Source organism: Symphalangus syndactylus, chromosome 14 (assembly GCF_028878055.3).
Source record: "Symphalangus syndactylus isolate Jambi chromosome 14, NHGRI_mSymSyn1-v2.1_pri, whole genome shotgun sequence".
Lineage (NCBI taxonomy): Eukaryota > Metazoa > Chordata > Mammalia > Primates > Hylobatidae > Symphalangus > Symphalangus syndactylus.
In genome coordinates this window covers 76,746,014-76,772,059 of record NC_072436.2, presented here as the reverse complement: position 1 = coordinate 76,772,059, position 26,046 = coordinate 76,746,014, and the positions used below count along the sequence as shown (strand labels likewise).

Below are 26,046 nucleotides of genomic sequence, written 5' to 3'. Positions count from 1 at the left end.
ATCTTCTGTGAAGGCAGAAAATACAGTAACTGATCATCCTTTCTTATAATAAACCTTGTATAATTAAAAACTCGCCAGGCGCGGTGGCTCACGCCTGTAATCCTAGCACTTTGGGAGGCCGAGGCAGGTGGATCACAAGGTCAGGGGTTTGAGACCAGCCTGGCCAACATGGCGGAAACTCCGCCTCTACTAAAAATACAAAAATTAGCCAGGTGCGGTGGCACGAGCCTGCGGTCCCAGCTACTCGAGAGGCTGAGGCAGGAGAATCGCTTGAACCTGGGAGGCGGAGGTTGCAGTGAGCCGAGACTGCGCCATTGCACTCCAGCCTGGATGGCAGAGCAAGACTCCGTCTCAAAACAAAAACAAAAACAAAACAAACAACAACAAAAAATAAATCTCTTCATTGTCCTTTATCTTTTGCAGGCTAAGTAACCCTATGTGGCCCAAATCTTTTGGTAGTATTTTATTTTGGTACTAATGCTCATTGGTAAAGACTGCTTTTTCAGTGCTAGAATAATTTTTGTACTGTATACAAAGAATGCAGAGATTTTGTTAAGATCTTCAGTCTCCAAATGCTGCTATTAAACTGTAGACATCTGGATTTTAGACACTTCTTTTGTTTTGTTTGGGGAAAATTCGTTTTACGGCCGAGAGGTTTATGAGTGTAATCTTTTTGGATTTCATGTAAGAAACACAGTACCAATGGTTGTCATTCTCTACTATAACAAATTTTCACTAGACTTTTCTGTGTTGTTTGTTCTAATAACATTTCCATATGAAGACCTAGAACCAAAAAATCAAAGTTCCTTTATTTAGACAATGAGTCATTAAAAAATTCTCACTTTACCTTGGTTGATTAGTGTTGCCCAAAGCCTCAAACTCTTCCGTAATTACTGTACTTGTTTATTGGAGGCACTTAAGAGAAGGCGCTGGCAATTCATCGGTCCTGGTGCGGGCTATTTGAGTCTTAAAGTGGAAATGCAAAGTCTGAAATGCACTCGCTGCCAGGCACACTGAGTCTTAGGTGCAGGTGGGGTTGGCGGTACCAGGTGTGATTTGACAAGCCGTGTGCTGGCCCTGTAACAGTCCCCAGGCTAGTGTCAAGTTCCGTGTAACATCCTCTTTCCTTGAGAACTTCAAGAATCTACCAAAAGAAAAGCATCTCTTGAGGAGTAACTTAAGCCAGTTCCACGTTAAACAGAAAAGTAAACGCCTATCACAGCAGAAATCTCTACAGGATTAGGAACCGGGGCAATGGGGATGGTGGTGGTTCTGGTGAGGGAGCCTTCACTTGTCACTTTCTTCAATGTCTAAACCCTCCTTTTGTTAGGTGGCCCACACAGGCCAATGCCTACTCCCTAACGCATCCTCACCCTCACCCAACCAGATGTGATGAGGGGAGCAAGCGTCCCCTGAGAAGCGTCTGAGCTCCCTCGGGACAGCCACAGTCGGGAGCTCCGGCTCTATCCGCAGAGCTTTCTTTAGTCCCTAGTCAGCGGGAATATTTTTACTGACTGGAAAAATAACCAGTCGTGCTCAGGTGCTCTCCCTTACTGAGCTATACTGGCGAGGCTTCCCTGGCCGCAACGCCGCCGTAGGTGCTGCTCCCACGCGCGGTATTCCCGCGTGCTGCTCAGTGCCCAACTCCGACGGGCTCCCAATTGCCGCAACGCCCCGCCCCTTGCCACCCCCGCACGTCTCATTGGCCAGAGGCTGCGTCCGCCTCGGCTCCTGACTGGCGGCTGCGCCTGTCGGTCCGTGCGGCAGGGACATTTCCGCATTGAAGGGGCTGCTCCGAATGGAGGGGGAGGGGAGGTGTTTAGGAGAAAGTAGGGGCTTTGGGTGTCGGGAGCCGGCTGACGGGTGGACAAGCGGGGGTTAGCAGCTTGGCTGCGACCGTTAGCGAGGGGCTCAAGGTGTGCCTGTGTGAGGGAAGACGGAGAGAGAGAAGGGCGCCTCAGAGGTGACTTTCAGCCTGCGAGCCTTCTTCCCGGGGCGCCATAAACGCCCCCAATTTCCCAGCTGCTAAAGGAAGAGGAAGGTGGGTCTCGCTGGCGGCTTGAAGAGGGGCGGGATTGGGCTTCCGGCGACCCCATCGATGAAGGTGTTTCCCGCTCTCGCTGGCCCGCTGTGTGGTCTCGGAGGCGGAATTTGGGATTCTGAGGGGCGCAGGGCAGGCGGGGCGAGAATATGTGTGGGAAGGGCCGGTTCCCTCCCTTGGGACTCCCGCGCCGGTGCACCGGTCTACCTCTAGTCGGTGACCCCTTAGTGTCCGCTGCGGGGGAGGGGCAGCGTAGCCTTCGGCCCCTACCGAGAAAAAGCTGCGGCCGGATTCCACTGCTCGAGGCGGGAAGGCGGGGAGCTGAGGCCCCGACCGGTCGGCACGCCAGAGCGTGGAATTGGTAGCGCCTCCTAGTCCCAGCATATTTATGGCTGGTGAAAATGGTTGCACTGCCCCCGCTTGCCGGCCTCGCCCGCCTCCCCGACTCCTACTTGGGCGGGAGCCGCTGTTAACCGGGTCTTTCGGGGGAGGCGGCTCGGGGCTGGACGGCGGCGCGGGGAGGGGGCAGCTAGGGGCGCGGCCTGCCAGTGACTCCTGCAGTCCAGTCCTGGAGGACGTGGGGACTGGAGGGCGGTGAAATAGCCGCTGTAGGTCCGCCTCTTTCATTGAAGAAATTTAAGTTCGTGTGGTTTTACCTTTTCCGGGAGTCTCCAGCTGGCCCTCATTTGTGTCAGGAGCTCAGGAGTTCCCAAGCCGACTCAGTCGCACCAAGTTTCCGTCTTTTGGAACTGGGGAAGGAGTTTCTTTCTTTTCTTTTTATTGAGCCAGTTTTAATCGCTTTGAATAAATACTCCCTTAAGTAGTTAAATATAGGAGGAGAAAGAATACGTCGGTTGTTAAAGCAGGAGAGGAAAAGAGACCTGCCCTATAGCGTGACTCCTGTAGAAAAAAAAAAGCCGGAGTATTTTACTAAACCCCTAAAATGTCGAGATTTGTACAAGGTAAGAAATGCTGCTCCTTATATCCCGAGTTGCTTCAGCCGAATTTGGGTACTGACAGTGGAGAGGTTGGTGGGTGGTTTGGAAGTGGAAATGTTCATTTGAGATAACATTTGCGAAACCCTTTTCGTTGAATTGTCATCTGAGCTGCCTTGAGCTGCTCGGTTGACGTTCCAGACGCGTATAATTTATGCTCCTGTACCCTGATGGGTTTAGTTTTGCCTCCCTGAAATCAGGTTAGTAGTACTGTCGCTCTCCTGGATAGTGGCTGTAAGTGATAAAACAGGATTTTGGCTGCTGATTAATCCTTGTTCTCTTTTCCTGGTGTGTGTCAAGGTACCTGTGCGTGCACGCAGACGGGAAGGGCTGGGGAAGCGGGAGGCCTGGGAAAGGCCAGGTGGGTTTTGCCGGGACAGTTGGGGAAGCTTTAGTGTTCTCCGCTTCTACTTCGTTTGTGTGTACGTGGTTTGCGTCTCAGATTCACTTATTACGAAACTGGGAGTAGCCCGAAGAAGCTGGAGGTCATTTCAGCTGTAGAAATGACTTTGCTGCATTGCTGTGTTTATTTTTTCCTTTTTTGAACTATGAAAAGATGATTACGGTTTCTTTGAAATTTGAAAACTGTCCTCTAAATTCCACATCTATATTAAAAAAGGGTTAGGGAATGCCTCAACTGAGATTATCAGTAACATTGTGGATATGAATGCATGTGTGTACGGTGTACTGACTGAAATTGGTGCTGCCATATACCTTTGACACCAGTTTGTAGCATGAGATTTGCTTTCTGGTATGCAAGTAAACTCTTTCCTTGTAGACTCCAGTGTGTGAAAGCTTCAGCCATCTTGATGAACACACAGCTAATAAAGTTCACAAACATTTATTGTGCTTCCTGATAAATGTAGGTGTACTTTTGGAAAAAAAAAAAGTTGTGTCAGTAATGGCCATCATTTGACCCTGGAAATAAAAATGCCCTACTGAGTTCTACATCACTTTATTAACTCTTCTTTAAATTTTATGTAGTAAAGTAAGAGAATTCGACTGCCTGTGTTATTATCGAAACAGATCGAACACTATGCTTGCCTTTAGCACTAAGCTCAGAAATGTCACTTGTTATTAGACTTCCAAATTCATGTTATACCTTATATGTGGTAAGAGATGCTTATGTTCTGATTGAGTAAATGTCTTATTCAAGAATAGAAAGGCAGAACTGTTAGAAACGTACTGGTTTTGTAATAACAATACTCAGTTACCATAAAGGCGGTATTTTGCAAGAATATGCTAGGTAAAAGTGGACAAGTTACTTCTCTTTAAAAGTTAGAAATATTATTAAACCCAAGGTGTTCCATGTAGAGTTATGCTTTAGAATAGGTTGCAGAATTGGCAAGCATCGACTGAATTCACAGCCTTTGTTGTAATGCCAACTTGTCCTCAGGAGATTCAAAATCAAGTGGTAAGAATTGCTGTGTATGTTTGTCATTACTTTGTCATCCACTTTTTTTAAAAAAACTTTTTAGGTTTTGAATAATTCTGGATTTATAGAAAAGTTGCACATTTGTCAAAACTAAGAAATTAACATAGGTACATTACTGTTAACTAAAGACTGTTCAGATTACAGTTCTCATGATTCGCTCTAAGATACCAGATTGCATTTAGTTGCCAGCCACTTTTTTTTCTTTCCTTTTTTTCTTTTTTCTTTTTCTTTCTTTCTTTCTTTCTTTTCTTCTTTTTTTGTCAAGGTCTTACTGTGTTGTCCACGCTGGAGTACAGTGGGTATTCACAGGAGCAATCATAGTGCACTACAGCCTCAAGCCCCTGGGCTCAAGCTGTCCTCCTGCCTTAGCCTCCTGAGTAGATGGGAATTAGGCATATGCCATAGCCTATAGTTGCCATACATTTTTACTTTAAATGGTAGTTTTCCTTTTAAGGTGGGCAGGTTTGCACAAGCATATGACACCTCCTCAAAATTTTTTGACGTGAATGTGCTCCTGTTTATCATTGTTTAAATTTTGTACAGTGTGAGCCCTCTATATGTTTAACTCTGCTGCTGTTGTAAATGATAAACCTAATTGACAAATGACACAGCTGTCTCCACAAAAGAGCTTTCAAGTGTAAGGGTTGGAAATTTTGGTTTTGATGTTTTTTTTAAGCAAATCAAATTCTTTGATCTTTGCTGTAGAAAATATTGATATTTCCAATCACTGGCACTTAGTAGTTCATGCTCCTTCATAGGGGAAAGAGTTAACAAATGTTAGGTTTCTAACTATTTTTTTCATGAGTTTTCTCAAGCTTTATAAGAGTCCTGAGATGTAGATTTTTTATCCTGCCCTTACAGGTGAGGAAAATTAAGTATCTTGTCCAAAGTTCACAGCTTGTATAAAGCACTGTTTGATTGATTGATTGATTGATTTTTTGAGGCAGGGTCTCACTTTGTTGCCCAGGCTGGAGTGCAGTGGTGCGATCACACCTCACTGCAGCCTTGATCTCCTGGGCTTAAGCAATTTTCCCACCTCAGCCCCCTGGGTAGCTGGGACTACAGGTGCACACCACCATGCCTTGGCTACTTTTCTCCTTTTTTAAAGAGACAGGCTTTCCCTATGTTTCTCAGGCTGGTCTCAAACTCCTGGTCTTAAGCAATCTTCTAGCCTCCGCCTCCCAAAGTACTGGGATTACAGTTGTGAGCTGCTAGTGCCCAGCACTGAAATTCTGATATGAATGTGTCTAAAACCCTTGTCCTTCCCGACATCTTTTGTTGCTTCTAACATTAACAACTGTGGAAATGGCCTGTTTCTCCAGCTAGACTGTCAGTTCCCATTGGGCAAAGATAATATTATATCCTTGGGAGAAATACAGTGTTTTCTAAGTGGCGGATACTCTAAATGAATTTGTCATGGATGACAAATGAGAAGCCCACAGCTTAGCACTTTCCATCTACTATTTAGTAGGTTATCTTACATTTTTGGTTGTAGTTTTTATAACACCTCTTAGATTACATAAATGTTGAGAAAGATGGATGGGTACAGACTTAGATTTGAATACTGTTACTAGCAGGTGATCTTAGACATATACCTTTCAAACCTCAGTTTCTTCTTAGATAAAAATTGGGCAGTAATGCTTATGCCTCAGGGTTTTTGAGAAGCTGAAATAAGATGAACTATGTGGATGTGCTAGGCACATATTAGGTAGCCAGTCAATTTTACTTTTCTTTCCTGAAATGATGGTGGCCTTTCAGATAGCATTGCCACCCGAAGTATAACCACATGTCATCAACAGAACTAAAAGAAAAAAGGCAGGTATGACAGTTCTTTATTTTCCTATTCCAGGTTTCATGTTCAGGCCTAGGTGTTATTATGTTAAAAAAAGAAAATGTGCAGGGGTGGGACAAGGTAACGTTTGGACAATGTGAATTTGGTTGTAGTTTTTATAACCTCTCAATCAACTTGAATACAAGTTGGTGACAGTTTTCTTCTGAATACAGTGAACAAAAATTTTTTTGAGCGCTTACTATGTATGATGTACTGTATTAGGATTTCTGGCATATCCCTTATGGTAGGCACTGAAGTTCAGCAGATCTGGGCATTACACCTGAGTGTTGTATTCACCTGTTTTGAATGTAATAGAATGGTTGCTATACTTGGCTTGTATCTCCTTCTCCAAATCTAGGCATTGTGCCTTACGGGAAAGCTGGGTATCTCCATCCTCAAGCACATTGACCATAAACTATTAGGTGGAAATGTTAAATTAATAAAAATATTGAGGTAGGCAGGAGAGTTCTTAGTATATATTTCTTGGCCAAAAAAAAAAGGTTCACGTTTCTTTGGTCACATCCCCAAGTGTCTGTCCCTCAGGCACTTAAGATTCCTTCTCTTAGGAAGAGCTTTCTTTACTGGATCTGCAGCATAATTCCTAGCTATTCTGCTGTTGGGTCACCTTCTGCCTACTTGTGACATTTCTTCTGCTTCTGGTTTTCCTTGCCCCAGGGATTGTTCCAGGGCCACCAGTTATTCTAAATGGATGTGAGTACCATCTCTTCCCTAGCTGAGTGAGGAAGGGGGCTCCCTGTCATAGTTGAAGGTACCAGGGGCGGGGGTCATCAGCAGCTGTGGGTTTTTGTCAGGTTTGTCGGTGGGTGCCATTTGGAATTTTGCTTTTAAAAAGTTCTGAGAGTTATGGGGTAATCACTGTAAATGTTTTGAAACTTAATAAATAGTGAAGATACTAATGTTGTCTAGCCAGCTAAGGCCATAATGGATGCTAATGCTCTAATATTAGAGGCATTGTTTTTTAAAAAAAATGATTTTAAATATGCCATTATCTATCTAAATTATGTAAAAATGTCCCTAATGTTCTTAAATTGAGGTACATACTTACATTTCAGGGAAAGCCATTTAAGTACCTCTGTCACTTAAAAAATGCTTGAGGCCTATCAGCTTTCCCATTTGTTAAAATTCTTTTCATAACTTTTTTGGTGACTCCTATTTGGTAGATGGCAGCTAGCCAGGGAAGATTACTGAGCTAATTATAACTGGAGGGGGTCTCCGAGGAATACAGAGATGAGAAGCATTCTGGGGCCTGGTTATTCTCAAATCCTAAAACCAAATTTAGCCTGTTGCTGATTATTTAGATGATGAGGACACTTTTAGCACAGGGATAGTGGCATGGATTTGAGTGTGGACAAGAGCCATGAAAATAATGACTAAGGCATACCGCTCATTTTTTAAAGATCTGATTTAAGATTTATTATATTGTTTGAAGAGAAGGGTTTAGTTAAATTCAGTCACAGTTATAAATGTAAAAAAAAATTCTAAAGAAATTTAAAGGCTGGGCGCGGTGGCTCACGCCTGTAATCCCAGCACTTTGGGAGGCCGAGGCGGGCAGATCACAAGGTCAGGAGGTCGAGACCATCCTAGCTAACACGGTGAAAACCCGTCTCTACTAAAAATAGAAAAAATTAGCCGGGCGTGGTGGCCGGCGCATGTAGTCCCAGCTACGCGGGAGGCTGAGGCAGGAGAATGGCGTGAACCCGGGAGGCGGAGCTTGCAGTGAGCTGAGATCATGCCACTGCACTCCAGCCTGGGCGACAGAGCAAGACTCTGTCTCAAAAAAAAAAAAAAAAAAAAAAGAAATTTAAAATGAAGAGTTGAGCTGATGAAAAGTGTTAACTGTTTTCCAACATGGACCTTGTAATCTCTGTGGTTAAATTGTCCCTGTTCTTGCTAACTCAGCCTTTCTTCTAATAAGATGGATGATTTTCATTTGTGAAAGTCTACTGAGGAAAAAAAATTGATAAGGGACATTAGAGAAAATAGAAATATTAACTGGTACACTTTTGGGGAGTGCTATTTTAATATTCTGAATAAATTGAAAAATGACCTTAAAAGGAAATTAAGGAGTTATTTTAGTCCATAGGTATTTTCTTGTAATACTGTTTCACAGAGACCCTTCCCTTTGTTGGTATGTATTATTTTTCCCTGCATAGATGAATTATAGCAAGTTTAATTAAAATAATGGGATACTTAGATTTTGTGAGGAACATCAGTTGGCCTAATAATGAAAGTGTTTTAAATAAAAGAAAATATACTGTAGTTTCCTAGTTCCCACAAAGCTTTTTGCAGAAGTATAGGCATTATGAGTTCTCAGAAAGTTAGCCATATTAATTACTGAAAAGTTAACATAAACAGATATTTGAAAGTCAACCTGGATTATCTGTGAAAATGAAGAAGAGTGTGTTAACTTTCTGTAATGCCATTCATCCAGATATCCAGCATTTATACTGTTGGAGAAAATTCCAGCAATATGAATAAATTAGGGCAAGTTCTCTGGCTTGGGATTTAATGGATGAGAAAATATGATTCAGTTACTACCTTTTTGGTTGGATAGAATCTCTTTAGAAGACAGAGCTTTTCTAAAGACGGTTGCCTTTTTGACATAGCCTACAATTTCTTTTCTAAATATCATATTTTGGACTTGGAGTAATAGTGTTTGAAATTGTGGCCATCTTGGTCTTGGTAATTGAATGGATTGTCCCAGGCACGGTGACTATTAATTGAAACCATACTTCTTAGATATTTATTTATTTATTCATTGAGACGGAGTCTCGCTTTGTTGCCCAGGCTGGAATGCAGTGGCATGATCTTGGCTCACCACAACCTCCGCCTCCCAGGTTCAAGTGCTTCTCCTACCTCAGCCTCCTGAGTAGCTGGAATTATAGGCGCATGCCACCATGCCCAGCTAATTTTTTTATTTTTAGTAGAGACAGGGTTTCACCATGTTGGCCAGGCTGGTCTTGAACTCCTGACCTTGTGATCCACCTGCCTTGGCCTCCCAAAGTGCTGGGATTACAGGTGTGGCCACTGCGCCCAGCTGATTCTTAGATATTTAAAATTCCACTACCAGGCATGTATCCTTCTGTTAATAACACATTCTTTGAAAGTTGGCTTTATGAAGCTGTCAAAGAAAATTAAACTTTGTGTGTTTTTTGATTGGGTGACTTATGTGTGAGAAAAGAGATAATACTCTGTTTGAAAGCTGTTTCCCAGTTTTCTTGATTGGTGATGCAGGCATCTCCTTTAATTTGTTGCACAGTAATTTTTCCTCTGCCAACAGTTCCGTTGTTTATTTTTCTCAGTCATTAACAAATGAAATCGATTGTGCCCCCAATCCATTTTGACAATTAAGGATTGTTTTTGAGAAACATGGAGAAATTGGCTATGTTGTCTTGTCAATATACATTAACAATAAAATGTTTCATTTCCCTAAACATTTTTAGATATTTCTGTTCGTTTTTCCTGTGTAAATCAAGAGAATTCTTTGTGATTTCGCTTGCGTCCTAAAAAAAAAAAAAGCCATTAATTGTCTTCGTGGACCAGAAATTAGTTGTATTATGCTTAGTCTCCTTTTTACTTGCTAGTCAACATATTGTAAAAATACTATTTTAGGGGATCCTTTCTTTGACAGTAGCTCTTCTTGCTCCTTGGCCACAATGAAAATGTGATTGGAGTTTGTATTTTGTTCTAGTTGCTGCCCTGGCAGAAGCTGATGTGATATTTCATTTGTTTTATATGCCTGCCTAGAATTTAATAAAACTTTCAAAGAGCACAGGAAAACAGAACAACATAGTTATATCCACTGTTTTGGGTTCATTTGGGTCAATGGTAAAATGCTTAGCCTTGGTAATAAAATATTTATGGAATGCATAAAAGCATTCTTCGATTTTTTTCATTGCTTAGACAACACAGTGTATGAGGAAGAGTTGAAGAGCATGAGATGCGGTAAGAAAGTATTATTCTAATTGTAGTTTTAACCTCACATAGCAGACATAATTGAGCTGCCGGTTTTCATTCAGATTTAGTGGCAAACACCTGGAGGTGGTAAACCATGTAAATGCACTGTAACTGAGAAAGGAGAGACCTTGCTCCAGAAGAAGGAGAAACAGTGCACCAGGCAACAGGGTTTGAGTTCCAGCTTGGCATTGTGTCCTTAGGCAAGTCAGCATCTCTGGGCCCATTTCTTTATCTCCAAAATAAGGAATTGGACTCACTGACCTTAAAGCCCTTCTAAGCATAAAAGTTTCTTTAAATGCACACGTATCAAGTTACAGGGCAGGACTACCGGATCATTTTTTGGCTTTTCACCGTGATTTTATGTTATACCTCTTTCTCTTCTTCTCAACAAAGGAGTGTGAGGCCTTTTGTGATGACTTTCTTCTCATCCATTAAACATAAAACAAAGTGGTATTATTTAACAAATCTCTTCTGAATGTTCTGTTTTCCATAAGTAGTGTTTTCTTTTTCCTTTGAGATTTTAAGAGCTACTCTACTGTATAAGAATAGGGTTAATTTTAATTGTTAATGAGAAGTCTGGTTTATATATAAATTGTAGCAGTTTTTTTTTTTTTAAGTAAAGCAATGCATGATTAGAAAAAACCTTTTTTAGCGAGGTGCTCTGCATATTTGTTGCTGCAACAGTTCTTGAAAGCCTGATATCCTTTTATTTTTGTTATCAGAAAGCATTAAGCATTCATATGAATGTAAAGCTGAGTCATCTAAAAATATATCTCAGCGTAGTCATAGTTGACAGTCTAATAACTTTAGTATGAAAAGATCATATAAAATCATGTAAGATGCAACTTAATTGAATTTACTTAATATATCAATGACATGGAATATTTTTTCTATATTTTTTCCCTAAATTAAACTAAATATAAGCATATAAATTGCCCAATTTTGTTCAATCTCTAAAGTTAGTGAAAACATTAGATTGGCATTTATATTGGTTAATAAAATTGAAAAGAAATTTAGTAGTCATTTGTCTAGACTACCTACTGTGTGAAACTTCTTTGATCATATCCCTGATACTTGACTAATAAATCATCCTCTGCTTGAGAAGCCTTAGGGACTGGGGCTTCAAATACTTACGACAGTCTATACTTATCTGTCATAACAGTTCCGTCGTTTATTTTTCTCAGTCATTAACAGACTAGACATCATGGCTCTTGTACACTTTCACTTTGGGCTTATTAGGCACTACCTAAACTAGACTAGACTTTGCCTTCTGTATACCCAGAGCATAGCTGGATCATAATAGGCTCTTACTCATTTAATAAATGTTACGTGAGTATCTACTATATCTCAGGCTCTGTGTTTGGCAGTGGGAATACAGCTGTGAACATTACAGACATACACTTTCGCAGAATTTACAGTCTGTTGGATAAGATAAACATTGAATAAATTTTTAAAAGTATGATGTTATAAAGGAGAGGTACAAGGATCTAGCATATGAGCATGTAATAGGTAACTTAGTTTAGAAAGATTTCTAGGAGGATAATCTCAGGTAATATTTAAACTGAACTCTGACAAATGAATAGGAGCTATTCAAACTACTGTTATATGAGAATTTAAGTCCTGATCTACAGTTTAATTACGTACCATTATTAGGCACCTATACTGTGCAAGGTGCTAAGGTGGGTTTTGGGAAAACAAAGTTGCATGACATAATATAGTTTTTTCCCCCTCAAGAGAATATGTTCTAGGATTGTAGACAGACATTTAACTAAAGAATTGGGGTTTTGAGGGGTGTTTGATATAATACAGAGACAGGAGTGATTAAAACTCCCAAATCAGTTGTGGTAGAAAGAAAGGCCTCTTTGAATGTTCAGAAGCCACTGCTTAGAACACTAGGAATACCACCATCAAAATGACAGAAGCTAATCAAGTAAAACAGTTTGAGTCTTTGGGGATTGAGAGATCAGGGCGGTTTCCCAGAGATTGGGATGATTCTCATTATTCTGGAACTCATACTGGGCCATTCTTATTTTTCTATTTTTTTTTCTCATTTCTGCCTCCCCTTTTCTAAAAGTGTTGAGTGGTATTTGAAGTGCATGGTTTCGAACAATCTTATAGTTACGATGCTTTTAACTTCATGGAGCAGAAAAATACCAATTCACTTGGCTTTCAAAAATGAGGGTCTTTTTATCACATAAATCCTGAAGTAGGATATGCAGGGTTGGTTAATTCAGTACAAAACTTATCAGACCTTCCTTCTGCTGTGCTATCTTTGACATATCTGCCTCATTCCTGGGTCAGCTTCCTTCAAGGGCACTAATCATGGCAGAAGAAACATGGGGTGATGGGTGGACACATACTCATTATGTGAGTAGAAAAAATACTATCTTTTCTCATGTATGTCTTTTTTCAGTGAGGAACACCTTTCTCCAAAGTGCTGTGACAGATTATACCCTTATGGCTCACTGGCCAGAATCGTATTACGTTTTATGCTTAAACCAATCACTAGGAAGGCTTTGGACCAATCTGGGCCTGGTGCCTTCTCTGAAACACAGGGCATTGGGGCAGGGAGTTGGTGACAGAATAGCATTGGAGTGGCAAGAAGGATGAAGAATATGGCTGTTACAAATATGTTAAGATAAATGGAGTGTAATCTACCAGAGCTACTCAAAGCCATACTGGCAATGTTTGGTTATTAGATATGCATATCCTCCCCACCCCAAACCTACTGAATCAGAATCTCTCTGGGAGCTTACCCAGGAATCTGTGTTTTAACCAGCCTCCAAGTGATTGTATGTACATTAAAGTTTTAGAAGAACTATTCTAGATGTCCCAAATGGAGTAGGAAATTGCAGCCTTTAGGCAGTCTGGTTTCACACTTTCATTAGCTTTGGCTACTCCAAAAGATACTTCAGCTTGGCTTTTGAGACATGCCTGGATAAGGAATTTGTATTTATTTCCATAGGCAATGAGAATTTCATCAAACAAGGAAGAAAAGTGATATGATGGGAGTTGCAGCTGAAGGAGATCAATCCATCCTCCTTGGCACCATTAGATTAGAGTGATGGGCAGACTAGTTAGAAAGCTGTTGTCATGACTAGGAGAGTAAAAATGCTAGGGGAACTAAGGTAGCAGTAATGGAAATGGAAAACAGTGAAATGGAAAACAGTGAATGGAATTACGGCAATCACTTAAGAAGTTTTGATATTGGATTGTCCAATGTGAGGGGAAAGGTGGGAAGAGCCGACTGTGAGGTTTAAACCTTAGTTTCTATGAAAATGTTAATGCCGTGGGGAACAGGGAGGGCAAAAAGAGTAATTTAGTTTGGATGATCAGTCATGTTTTGGACATGTTGAGTTTGAGGTACCCAACTGGGTATCCAAGTGTCAGAAGTCTTTAAGGCAGTAAAGAATGTGATCCTGGAGCTCAGGAAAAAAGTTTAGGATGAGAGGCAACATGTTTGAGTGATCAGTAAGGAGAGTGGTGAGAGAATTGAGGAGAAAAAATGGTCTGAGGACAGAATTTTAGGAATCTCAGGAGAGGAAAGGAGCAGCCAGTTAGGGAAACTGAGGTGTGGTCAGAGAGGTAAGAAAAGATATAGGATAAACGAGTAATGGAACCCCAAAAAGAGCTTTTCTAGGAGGAATATTCACAAATAACTGGGTTTAAAGGACTGTAGTGAGCCCAGAAGAAGCTGGTTAGCTTGAATTGGTCATAAATCTAGCCGGCATAGTTCATATTTCCTTGAAATAATCAAGATAGCTTTATCTTGATTATTTCTTGATTATGTCTTGAAATAATCAAGATAGCTTTATCTTATTTCCAGTTGCCATTAAATTTTTGGAGTTTTATGGTTATTTGGATCACAAGTCATTTCCTGATTTAAGATTAAGTGGGCTCTCCAATTCTCTGACTTTGAGTATCTCTCATTGTGGGTTTTCCAGGAAGGTTGGGACTGATCAGACAGAGGTGGCCTGGGGATGGCTCTTCAACTTCTCTGTTGCTCTTGGTGCCTTCCCTGGTTTTTCCATGGCCTCTGCATTATGAAACCAGCTTGTGTACTTATTTTGTTTTCGCCAGTGTCGGGGTGTCAGGGAAGGGTATTATGTATACCTCTTACTTGCTGAAATACATGAAATGAGATCCATGAATTAAGAAAGAAAAACATTCACTTGTCAGATTGACTGTAGCCCTCTCTCTTTTTTGGCTCCAGCTGGATAAAAAAGCCCATGATGTTGAAATTTTAGTTCTTATGAACAGGAAGAATTAGGAAATTGGGGGAAAGGAGAAACTTGTGAAAAAAAGTTACTGCCTGTTCTATCTGAAATTGACTTAAAGTGTCTAGTAAGTCCAGTTTTATGTGGTGGGGAATTATCTTGTCTGTTGATTGAACATAAAAAGAGGTTCTGATATAAATGCTTTTGGAGGAGAGTATAGTATTTAGGGATTTTGCGTCAAGGTTAAAGAGAGCCAGGCCAGGAAAAAAACATTAGCAAGGTATTTCTGCCTCACTGTGGTAGAATGGGACTAAAAAAACATGGCTTTGCTTCTGGGCTCCAACATTGGCCTGCTCTGTGACTTTGGATAAGTCATTTAACTATTTTCAACCTATTTCCTCGTCTGTAAAATGATGAGAGTAAGTTAAATGCTCCCTCCCATCTATAAAAATGTTTATGACTAAGGTAATGAAATGTTTGACTCCCAATCCACTCTATGTCTAAAGTCGTGGGGAATCAATTTTATATTGCTAGGAAATAGGGACAAAACACTTTATGAGGTTAGAAATCTTGCATTATTCAGAGGATTTTAGTTGACCTTCCTTTAGAAACACAACTGTCCTTGTCAGAAGTGTAACCTGAAAATGTTAAATCCAAGAAAGTTTCTAACATCTGTTCTACTTTTCCTACCAGAAATTTCAGACCTTTCTTAAAAAATTCAGGATGGATGAGGAAGTCACCACTAAGGGAAATGGTTCCCTGCTCTGTGCCTCCTGGTCTGTGTCCAGATGCTTAAGATAGCTACTCTTGTTGTCTAAGCACTCTTCCTTATTCTTTATTCTTGAATACTTTTAATTCGTTACAAGCTGTTCCTGATTCTTTAATCACTAAAAGCAGAGCTTTTAGAGGGGTAGAAGAGGTGACAGGCTTGTTGTAATGTTCTTTTGTTTAAGCCGATCATATTTGTAAAGAGGGTGGAAGAAAACAAATTATTTTTCATGTGCATTGGTGCTGTATCAAACAAAAGAAAGAAACAAAGGTTAGAGACATTTCTCGAGTTTGAACCTGTGTCTGGGATTTTTTCAAATCTGCCTCTGAAACTTAGACCTGTGTTGACAGAGAGCACATGCAATATTAAATGTGAGTCTTTCAGGCAGCCTTTCTTAGCTTGGCTTAATAGGATAGTGACTTGGGTTCTGTGTGTCTTGACCTTAAATCATGTAAATTAATAAGTTACTGTTCTGCAGAGGGAGCTTCTAAAATGTTTTGTTTTGTTTTCAAATGGTTCTCATTTAGACAAATCTCAAACAGCTACTTTAGTTACTTCTAAACTTTGTAGTTACATTTAGTTTTATCTCATATGTTAGCTTTAATTCTATCTGTGTAAATGTCTTCTGTTCAAATATAAGTGAAAGAATTTATAGTAGGTGGAGTATGTAAGGGGAAAGAGTTTTTAGCCTTATTGAAATGTGATTCTGCTAAATTAACAGGCATTTGTAAAAATAACTAGTTATCAAACAATATTTGAATATAAACTTTACATATACATTTTTAAAATAAGATTGAATCAAGTACTAAGGATAGAAGGGGAAGGGTGGACAATAATCCAGTTGTCCCTATTTTATGAGAAGTAAATAAGATGATTACTTTCTAGATAAAGTGTAAAACAGCCTGTGTTGGTATTTTTCTCCCAAGGCATTTGGGTCTGGGGTGTTTCTTTTTCTTTTCTTTTTTTTTTTTTTTCTCTTTTCTTTTTGAGATAGGATCTGGCTCTGTCACCCAGGCTGGAGTGCAGTGGCGCCATCTCTCCTCACTGCAGCCTCTGCCTCCTCGGCTCAAGGTATCCTCCTGCTTCAGCCTTCCAAGTAGCTGGGAATACAGACAAGCGCCACCACGCCTGGCTAATTTTTGTATTTTTTGTAGAGATGAGGTTTTGCCATGTTGCCCAGCCTGGTCTCAAGCTCCTGGGCACCAGGGTCTACCCGCCTCGGTCTCCTGCAGTGTTGGGATTACAGGCATGAGCTGCCATTGCCCAGCCTTTTTCTGTAGTTTTCTATTTTTGTTGTTTGTATTTATCTAAGAGGGATTTCTGTCACCTTTAGTGAGATCCATCTGTCACAGAAGTGCCCGGCTATGCCAAAAGCATTAAAAGTCTAGTCTGACACACGTAAGCAGTGCAAAGTCTTGGCTGAAATTGGGAACCAGAAGATGGCAGGCAGCCCTATGCCCTTCTCCTTTTAAAATGAAAACATTGACACAGGGAAGTAGAGGCACCTTGGAATTGCCAGTACCTCTCAAGGGGTTCTTGTTTAGTGGAGAATACGAAACTGGAGTGAAACGAGTCCTAGCTAGTTGACACCACTGAATTACTGCCACAGGATAAGGGGACCTTGGGATTGAGCCCTTTTCATTTGCTGAATACCAGAAATCAGTTATAGCTTACCAGCTGTTTGAATGGCTTCCTGGAGTTTTCAGTTGGTGGTTTTATATTTTTGTTTTAAGATCTTAGCAAAGCAATGTCTCAAGATGGTGCTTCTCAGTTCCAAGAAGTCATTCGGCAAGAGCTAGAATTATCTGTGAAGAAGGAACTAGAAAAAATACTCACCACAGCATCATCACATGAATTTGAGGTAAGGTGGTCTCTACAGCGGTTTTTTTTTTTTGTTTTTTTTTTTTTTTTTTTTTCCCCGCTTCATCTGTCTTCATGCTGAGTTGCTGCCGGTGATGATCATCATCATCACCTCGAATCAGCAGAAGATGTACGCTAACATCAAAAACAAAAAAATTAGAATTGCTTAACAATTAAGGGCTTTTAACATTTGCCCTTTGTTGTAAATCCATCATCTTTTTTTCATTTAAGCCTAGGAAGTTTTCAAAGTCATTAAAATAATCAGAACCAAATTATACTTTGTTCTGTGTTTTGATGTCATTGGGTGGAGAAATGCATACCGGTGTTCAGTTGTAATTGAGAGAAGTTAGCTTCATATGTCGTGCATGCCTTTTCCAGAGAGTCACTTCTGATAGAACCATGCTACTTTGACAATTGTCATAGAAGTTTTCCAGAACTGGGAGGCATTTACTTTTTTACTTATAAATCAATAGGTTAGTATTTTCATTTTTATATTTCAATTTATACTTAATGTTTTGAAGCTAGCTGTGTTTTGTTTCTTTTTTTCTTTTAGTGAAGATTAATTTTCATTGAGAAGTAGAGAAAGATATTGGTAAGTAAGTGTAGTGGCCAGGCGCAGTGGCTCTTACCTGTAATCCCAGCACTTTGAGAGACCAAGGCAGGAGGATTGCTTGAGCTAAGGAGTTTGAGACTGGCCTGGGCAACATGGCGAAACCCTGTCTCTACCAAAAAATACAAAAATTAGCCAGGCATGGTGGTATGCGCCTGTGGTCCCAGCTACCGGGGAGGCTGAGGTGGGAGAGTGGTTTAAGCTTGGGAGGTGAAGGTTGCAGTGAGCCGAGATTGCGCCACTACATTCTAGCCTGGAACAGAGCAAGACTCTATCTCAAAAAAAAAAAAAAAAGTACAGAGCCAGTTGGAATTCCCATTAAACAAATGGTGTTTGTTTGTTTGTTTTTGTTTTTTTTTTGAGACAGGGTCTCACTCTGTCACCCAGGCTGGAGTGCAGTGGTGCAATCTCTGCTCACTGCAGCCTCAACTTCCTGGGCTCAAGTGATCCTCCCACCTCAGCCCCCGAGTAGGTGAGACTACAGGTACACACCACCACATATGGCTAGTTTTTGTGTTTTTTTTTTTGTAGACACCGGGTTTTGCCATATTGCCAAGGCTGGTCTCAAACTCCTGAGCTCAAGCGATCAGCTGGCCTGAGCCTCCCAAAGTGCTGGGATTACAGGCGTGCACCAACCATGCCCAGCCTGTATTAGCTATTAGGATGTGAAAAAGTCTTGCTCCCTTCATGTCCTAATGGTATAAGAATTTCATGTAAAGATATTTTAAACGTGTAACTTGTATCTGTCTTTATGTTTTTATTAAATATTAAGCATTCTGCTGGTTGTAACAATGACTTCTATTTTCATAGCACACCAAAAAAGACCTGGATGGATTTCGGAAGCTATTTCATAGATTTTTGCAAGAAAAGGGGCCTTCTGTGGATTGGGGAAAAATCCAGAGACCCCCTGAAGATTCGGTAAGTTTTAGATAAAATGTAGGAAAACGTAGGGTAATCTTGGACATTGGTTTAACTTAGGAGGGTTGGGTAGTGTAGGGGACCTGTAACAAACATGTGAGACAAGACAGGACTTGCTTTGAATTCTCTGACCCCTCATTCTGAAACTATGGAGACAGCCTTCAGCTCCTTTTCCTTCTTTTAGACCTCTCAGAGTCTTGCTGAGATCCTCTAACAGTCTGATCTCCCTGTGGCAGTACCCAGTATCCCTGGATATGAAACGACTATTTTGCAAAGTACTAAATATACCGTAAGAGCTTCATTTACTTTGTTTCTTCCTTCTCTCTCCCAAAACATTTGATTTCTCATTGCCCGTAGGGTCATGGATGCTTAGCCAGACCTTAAAGCTCTCTTCTTGCTTTCAACCCATCTTTATAGCCTTATTTCCCAACTGCCTTATGTGAACCAGCCTAGCATTAACTTTATGCACATTGTATTCCCTTGCTTCTGAGCTTCTATATATGCTTTTTCCTTGGAATGCCAGGGTCTCTTCTATCAAAATCCCACCCATTCTTGGAGGCTCAATTCAAATACCTGTGCATCTGTCATAGGCCTCTAGCGGAAAGCTGCACTGTGGAGGTATGGAGTGGTAGTATTGGAGGTTCAAATCCTAGCTCTGCTGCTTATGAGTTTTGTGTAAAATGAGAATAATAGAAAGTACTTTATGTACCTCACAGGGTTATTTTGAAGCTTTATTAATTTATGTGGAAATATGTTAAACCTTGAAGCATTTTGCAAATGTTAGTGGTTATTTCTACCATCATGTGGCACTTAGCCAGCCTAATTAGTCGTGTTTGTAAGTGTGTTGTCTTTCATACTAGATCCTGAAGCGAGGGGTGTGTCCTGAGCAAATATTTGTTGAATGGATGATCTAAATGAAGTGATTGTTTAAGGATTTGGTTAACATGTTGGCTTTCTTCCCTGTCCTTTCAGCGCTTTGGAACCCTGCTTCTTTTGGCACATTTCGCTGCAGGTAGAAAAGACTTGATACAGTGGAATAATTATATGTAGATAGTTTATTTTTATATGTGTATAATCTTACATAATCTAATATTGGTTTAAAAACTGGACTGTTTACAGCAGGGGTATGGCAAACTATTGCTTGAAAGCCACCTGTGTTTGTAGAGTTTTATTGGAATACAGCTTCACTCATTAATTTATATACTATTTATCATAGCTTAAGCTAGTGAATCTCTCTTGTTTTTTCCTAATGAGAAAATTATATATATAGTTCCTAGTTAGAGGTACGTTTATTTGCATATGTGGAAAATGTCTTTCAGTTCTTAAAGTTTTAAAAATTATACATAACATTCTCATTATAAAAAAAAGCTAAAAAATAAAAATCTCACGTAATGTTCTCTCTGAGGAGTCTATTATTTTTGATGTTAAAGCTAAAATTCCTCTTGGCTGTAATGCTTAACAGTTACAATATGCGTTTTTTTTTTTAGGGTCTGCTATTCTGGTCTTTAATTTCCTTGGCCCTAGTGAATGAATTGTGATTTATTTTTCTACTTTTAAGTAGTAGATTTAATAGTATTTTCTTCCAAGAAAGAGTTAGAATTCTTCTGGATAGGTATGTTGTTGAAGAAAATAAGCAGGTTTAAATTCAGTCAGATTCTTAAAAATGTTTGGGAACAGCCTAAAATTATAATAAATTTAGGCACTATTTATTCTCCCCCCCCCCCCCCGAAACACTTATAACTTTTGCTTAGGAATTACCCTAATTTAAGTAACCTCACTTATATAATTTATGATGGACCTGGGTATAGAAGTATAGTTTCTTTTTTCTTTTTTTTTTTAGACAGTCTCACTCTGTCACCCAAGCTGGAGTACAGTGGCATGATCAAGGCTCATTGCAGCCTCTATTTCCCTGGGCTCGTGTCCTCCCACAGCCTCCTGGGTAGCTGGGACCATAGGCGTTTACCAACATGTCTGGCTAATTTTTGTATTTTTTTTGTAGAGATGGGATTTCGCCATGTTGCCCAAGCTGGTCTCAAACATCTGGGCTCAAGCAGTCTGCCTGCCTTGGCCTCCCAAAATGCTGGGATTACAGACATGAACCACTGTTCCTGACAGTGGTTTTGGTCTTAATTCTTGCTTGCAGACCTGGGAATTTTTTGTTTTCTACTATACAAACTTAACTTTTCGGAGATAGAGCCTACTTGAAGGAAGGCACACAGATTTATTATGTTCAGTGTATTTTAAGGTTCAAGAATTAGTTTTTTTCAGTGGAGAAATCTTTTGTACTTTGAGAGATCATGATATATAGTAGGGATTCTTGAAGTGGGGGTCAGAGGGTGGAGAAGGAAGGAGAAGAGGGATCATGGGATTTTTTTCGGTTCAGTACTACCCTACCCCATTCCCAAGAAAGTTCTGATAAATTCTTTCAGGAGGCTATGCCCATGTAGTGAGCCATAGTTACTGATAGTAATACAGAATTGATATAGGACAAAAGAATAGAAATATAAACTAAATTCTAGATGTAATATGATTTTATGCAGTCTTTTTCTGTTTATAAAAGTGTAAGTCGTCATTGAAAGTCTTTATTTTGAAGCCTAAGTTTTAAGCTTCTTCAAAAAATGTATTTGCAATCCCATATGCCCTTAATCTTGAAAATTTTGGAATGCAGAGGCAAAAAATAAGTTTGCTCTTCAACTATGTCATGAGTGTCTTGAGGGCACAAGTGTGTTTTATATACAGTATGCATGTTACCAGCTTTTGCAGATAGTTCTGAGAATACAAATCATGAGCTAATGTTTGTTCACCTTGGTTCTTTTGAATGCCTCCTTCTAGCCTCCTAGTCCCACTCTTCTATTTCCCACAGGTTTTGTTTCTCAGGTCTTAGAGATTATATAGAGATGAATTTTCCTTTCAAAATGTAATTTTTAAAAGTGAACATAGGTCTTTTTTAAAAAAATGCAAATAGTATTTTACATTCCTAAGTAAAAAGAAATTACTATGGAAGAACAGCCATTTAGAGTAACATTTCTCATGTCAGCCTTATATCAAAGGTGTGACATAAACATTGTCATACTAGTGGATCTATATTTTTGTGTATGGGTTGACAATTAGCAGAGTCAGCCACCTGGTTTGTAAGTAAAGTTTTATTGGAACACACCTACACATTCACTTACATATTGTCTATAACTGCTGTTTTGCAACAATGGCAGAGTTGAATAGTTGGAGTGGAGACAGTATGGCTTGTAACAAAACCTAAAATACTTACTATCTAGCCCATTTACTGACCCCATTTTAGTGTATGTATTTTCAGAACATCTTTAGTAGCTTTCTTTATTTCTTTGGCCCTCAGAAAACTGACCTCATACGCCTTTGTCATTTCACATGATCACTTTTAATTTTTATCTTTATTTTTTATTTTCTTTTAGAGATGAGGTCTTGTTCTGTCACTCAGGCTGGAGTGTAGTGGTACAGTCATAGCTCACTACAGCCTCGAACTCCTGGGCTCAAGGGATCCTCCTGCCTCAGCCTCCTGAGTAGGCAGGACTACAGGCATTGTGCCACCAGGCCCAGCTAATTTTTTTTTTTTTTTTTTTGGTAGAGACGGTCTCCCTGTGTTGCCTAGGCTGCTCTTAAACTCCTGGCCTCAAGTGATCCTCCTGCCTTAACCACTTTTTAGATAAAAATAGTTTTTCATAAATACTAGATTGAAGGACATACTTTATAGATAGGCATTGAAATTTTATATTGTGAGGTTTTACTCATTCTTACCTTTTGTGTTGAATGCTTCGTTTTAGCTCTCAGTAAGTACATAGATGTTTTGTGAGAAGTCTTTTGAGTTCATGTTTTATTGAATTATGGCTAACAAGAACCCAGTTTATTGAGTTATGGATAATGCTCTGCTCCTTCTTTGTAAATGTTAACTAAATGTAATAATAAGATTATCTTGATATTTAACTAGATAAGTAAAAAAATTTATATATATATATATATATATAAGTTAATGTTTTAAATCAGAGCAAGGAAGGACAAGCCAGCATATGTAGCTTATTTGACCATTTCATTGTTTTCCAGAGAGGTTATGAGAGTGTCTTAGTCTTGGCCAAGCTTACACGTTGGGCATGGAGAGGGATGGGAAACAGATCAGAGTTACCAGAAAGTATGGGGCCTGTTCAAGAAGGTATTAGAGCTGAGAGGTTCTCTTGAGTGCTGATTTAAAACCTGTTAGTCACACGGCTGGCACTGACCCCCGGTGATGACATATTTTCATTTCTATACAAAATATTCTCTAAAGAAGGCTTTTTTACCAGCACGGGCAACATAGACCTCGCCTCTACAAACTTTTTTTTTTTTAGTTAGCTGTGCCTGGTGGCATCTGCCTGTAGTCCCAGCTACTTGGAAGGCTGAGGTAGGAAGATCACTTGAGCCCAGGAGTTTGAGGCTACAGTAAGCTATGATATCGCTGCTGCACTCCAGCCTGGGCAACAGAGTGAGATCCTGTTTCAAAAAAAAAAAAAAACAAAAACAAAAAAACCCATGACTTTTCATTTCAATATTTAATAGGATCAAAAGAGTGAAGGTATATTTGTGAATGGGGATGAGTTACATAGGGTCATAGGGTAGAGAATTGGCATGAAGAGAATAGCATGCATCAATGTGGAATTTAGCTCCAATAGGTTTTTTGTTTTGTTCCATAAAATTGCTGAGAGTTTTTCTTAGTTTATCAATACAAAAAACATTGAAAGCTATTGTTTGTTTATAAGGAAGTCTGAGGAAGTTACAGTTTATGTGTGCAGAGTACAGATACGTAGAATTTTTTTTTCTGAAGGTGAACCGTAGTACACTGTGCATTTAAAGTTTGCACATTAAAAAAAAAAAATCTTGAGGCAATCTGGCCAAGCATCTGATATAGTATGCCATATAGGATGATTTACTTTGAGCATGTGAAGATTTCTCAGCTGCAACTAGCCAATGGTAAAGCCATTAGAGACTTGTTTTGTGTGTATGTGGAGATACACACACAAATGAGATCCTAAAAAGTATTCCACAAAAAGGAATTAGTGGCATTTAAAGAAATGGCTCTGAGGACATGGCTGAATACCAAAGAGTCTCATCGTTTCTTTGACATAAAGTTTTAAAACAGTAATATATAGAAATACTGATACTAAGCAAATATACTAATACTAATTTAGCAAATATTGCCAAAGCTTCAACTTTTGATTTCATGATGGATTGAACAGTTTTTGAATTTCCCTCGGGATTACCTTCCTTCACATTCCTTTGTGTACAGGACTTTCAGAAATGGGGACCTGATAAAGGAACTGACAACAAGCCCATGATTATTAATTCCATTCTGGTTACATGTCTATAATTTCACTTTAGAAATAGCAATAGCAAATACATGGAACTTTAATGGCAGTTATATACTTGATTTGATAGACTCCAGGTATTATTGTTGGACCAGGGTCTTTAATTACTGCCTTTGTGTCCAAAGTAGAGGACACCCCAGTCCCACAGAATTGAATTCATTAGGAAAATCAGAGTGTGGGTTTAGGTGGTAATACTACTATTTGAACATTGCCAGTCCCTCCAATTCCAATTTCCACCCCACAAAGAGTCTTTTTAGACCTCAGCTCATGTGTCACAGGGCTAGTGATAACTAATAAAGATAAGTTTGGTATTCTACTCCCTAAGTGTATCATATGTCTTATAATGGAATGAAAATGCATATATACATTTTTAGAGACAGTGACTACCTCTGTTTCCCAAGCTGTAGCACAGCAGTGGCATGATTATACTCACTGTGGCCTCAAACTCCTGGGCTCAAGCAACCCTCCTGCTGCAGCCTCCTGAGTAGCTGGGACTACAGGCATGTGTCGCTATGGCCGGCAAACTATAAAAAACTTTTTTTTTTTTTTTTTTTTGTAGGAAACTGGGTCTTGCTGTGTTGTCCAGGCTGGTCTCAAACTCCTGGCCTCCCCAAAGTGCTGAGAGTACAGGCATGAGCCACCTTGCCAGGCCCCATTATCTTTATTTAATATAAATAGTGGGGGAATCTTTATATAAAATGGGATGGGCGGCCCATGTCTACTTCTTATCTTTTCTTCCCTGACATCTCTTACTTGGGGGACCTACTAATTCATTTTTTTTGTTCTAGATTAGACTTAAACAGCTGACACTTCACTTGTCGCATTGTATAGCCGAGACTAGAATGTTTATGCCGGACATCTCAATTTGGGAGGTCTTTGTAGGAATTGCAGTCCCTTCATAGAGTTCTTAAAATTATATGTGAAACCATGTGTAAATGTACATTTTTTAGAGTAGATTACCTGACTTTGATTAGATTTTCAAAGTGGGGGGGGGGGTTCATGACCTGTGAAGATGATAAGAAGTACTGTCCTAGGATCTTATTCAAGACACATTTATCGGGTACCTTCTCTCTGTGAGGCACTAGTTGGATGCTGGTGCTACAAAAATAAGTCTTGGACTCTTTTCAGAATTTTGGCCCCATGTTTGTGGAGGAAATGGGTCCAGAAACAGCTAACTACAGAACAAACAATTAACAGTCCATAGGGTGCTGTGGAAGCATCTTACTGGCCTGAGGCTCAGGAAAGACTTTCTGGCATTAGGCTAGACTCCTGGGGTAACCTTGAGGCAAGATTTCCCTGAGGATAGAGGGATGATCAAAGAGAAAAAAGCTTTGAGAGTAGTAGGTGTCTGAAAATAATAAACTTAATAGCATGTAGCTGTTCTCTGGTGGTGGAGCATATGGTAGATGGGTCTGCTGCTCCGTATCTGGAGCCAGAAGAAAGCCCCTGAGAGCCAGATGCTGAGTCTCTTTGCCTGCCACTGCAGCCCTTCTTCCAGGCTGAGATCCTCCCTCTTCTCTTGGTGGGTTGCACTGGGGAGATATCGGAAACTTCAGTTTCCATTTGAGAGAGAGAAGATTGGAACAAAATTGTAAAACCTTGCTTCATTACATAACTCAAACAGTTGGTTTCGATTTTTCAACATTATAAAACATCAACCCAATTAGTTAAAAGATGCTTATTGTTTTTGTTTTTCATTGTGATAAACCTCATAAGGTTAATCAGAATTTTAGCTGTTAATAGCTTTGGGGTGTTTCTCCTCCGCTTAGTGCACATTTTTATGAGTTTTGGCAGATGCTCATAGTCATGTAACTGCCACCACAATCAATATACAGAACTTTTCCATCATCTCCAACTGTTTTCTTGTGCCCCTTTGAAATGGACTTCTTTATAGATTTTCCCTTAAACACGCAAGCTAAGCAGATCTTGCCTTTTTCTTAATTTATACATCCAAAAAAGAGGTCAGCCTTGCCTCCCCTCTGTTTTATGTCATCTTGCCTTTCTCTAACCTTTTGTATAACTCGCC

General features: G+C 39.8%; 1 protein-coding gene across 2 annotated transcripts in view; it reads left to right on the top strand.

Annotated features, from left to right (window-relative positions):
- Positions 1-2,031: 2,031 nt before the first annotated feature.
- Positions 2,032-26,046, top strand: part of UGP2 (UDP-glucose pyrophosphorylase 2) — a 53,173-nt gene continuing 29,158 nt past the window's right edge. The window contains exons 1-3 of one of the 2 annotated variants that reach the window (XM_055243600.2): positions 2,032-2,041; positions 17,000-17,127; positions 18,547-18,654. In XM_055243600.2, the coding sequence (XP_055099575.1) occupies positions 17,014-17,127; positions 18,547-18,654 (222 nt within the window). In that variant the 5' untranslated portion in view covers positions 2,032-2,041; positions 17,000-17,013. Of the gene's footprint in view, positions 2,042-2,588; positions 3,004-16,999; positions 17,128-18,546; positions 18,655-26,046 lie in introns of those variants that run through there. The other variant, XM_055243599.2, reaches the window with a different exon arrangement.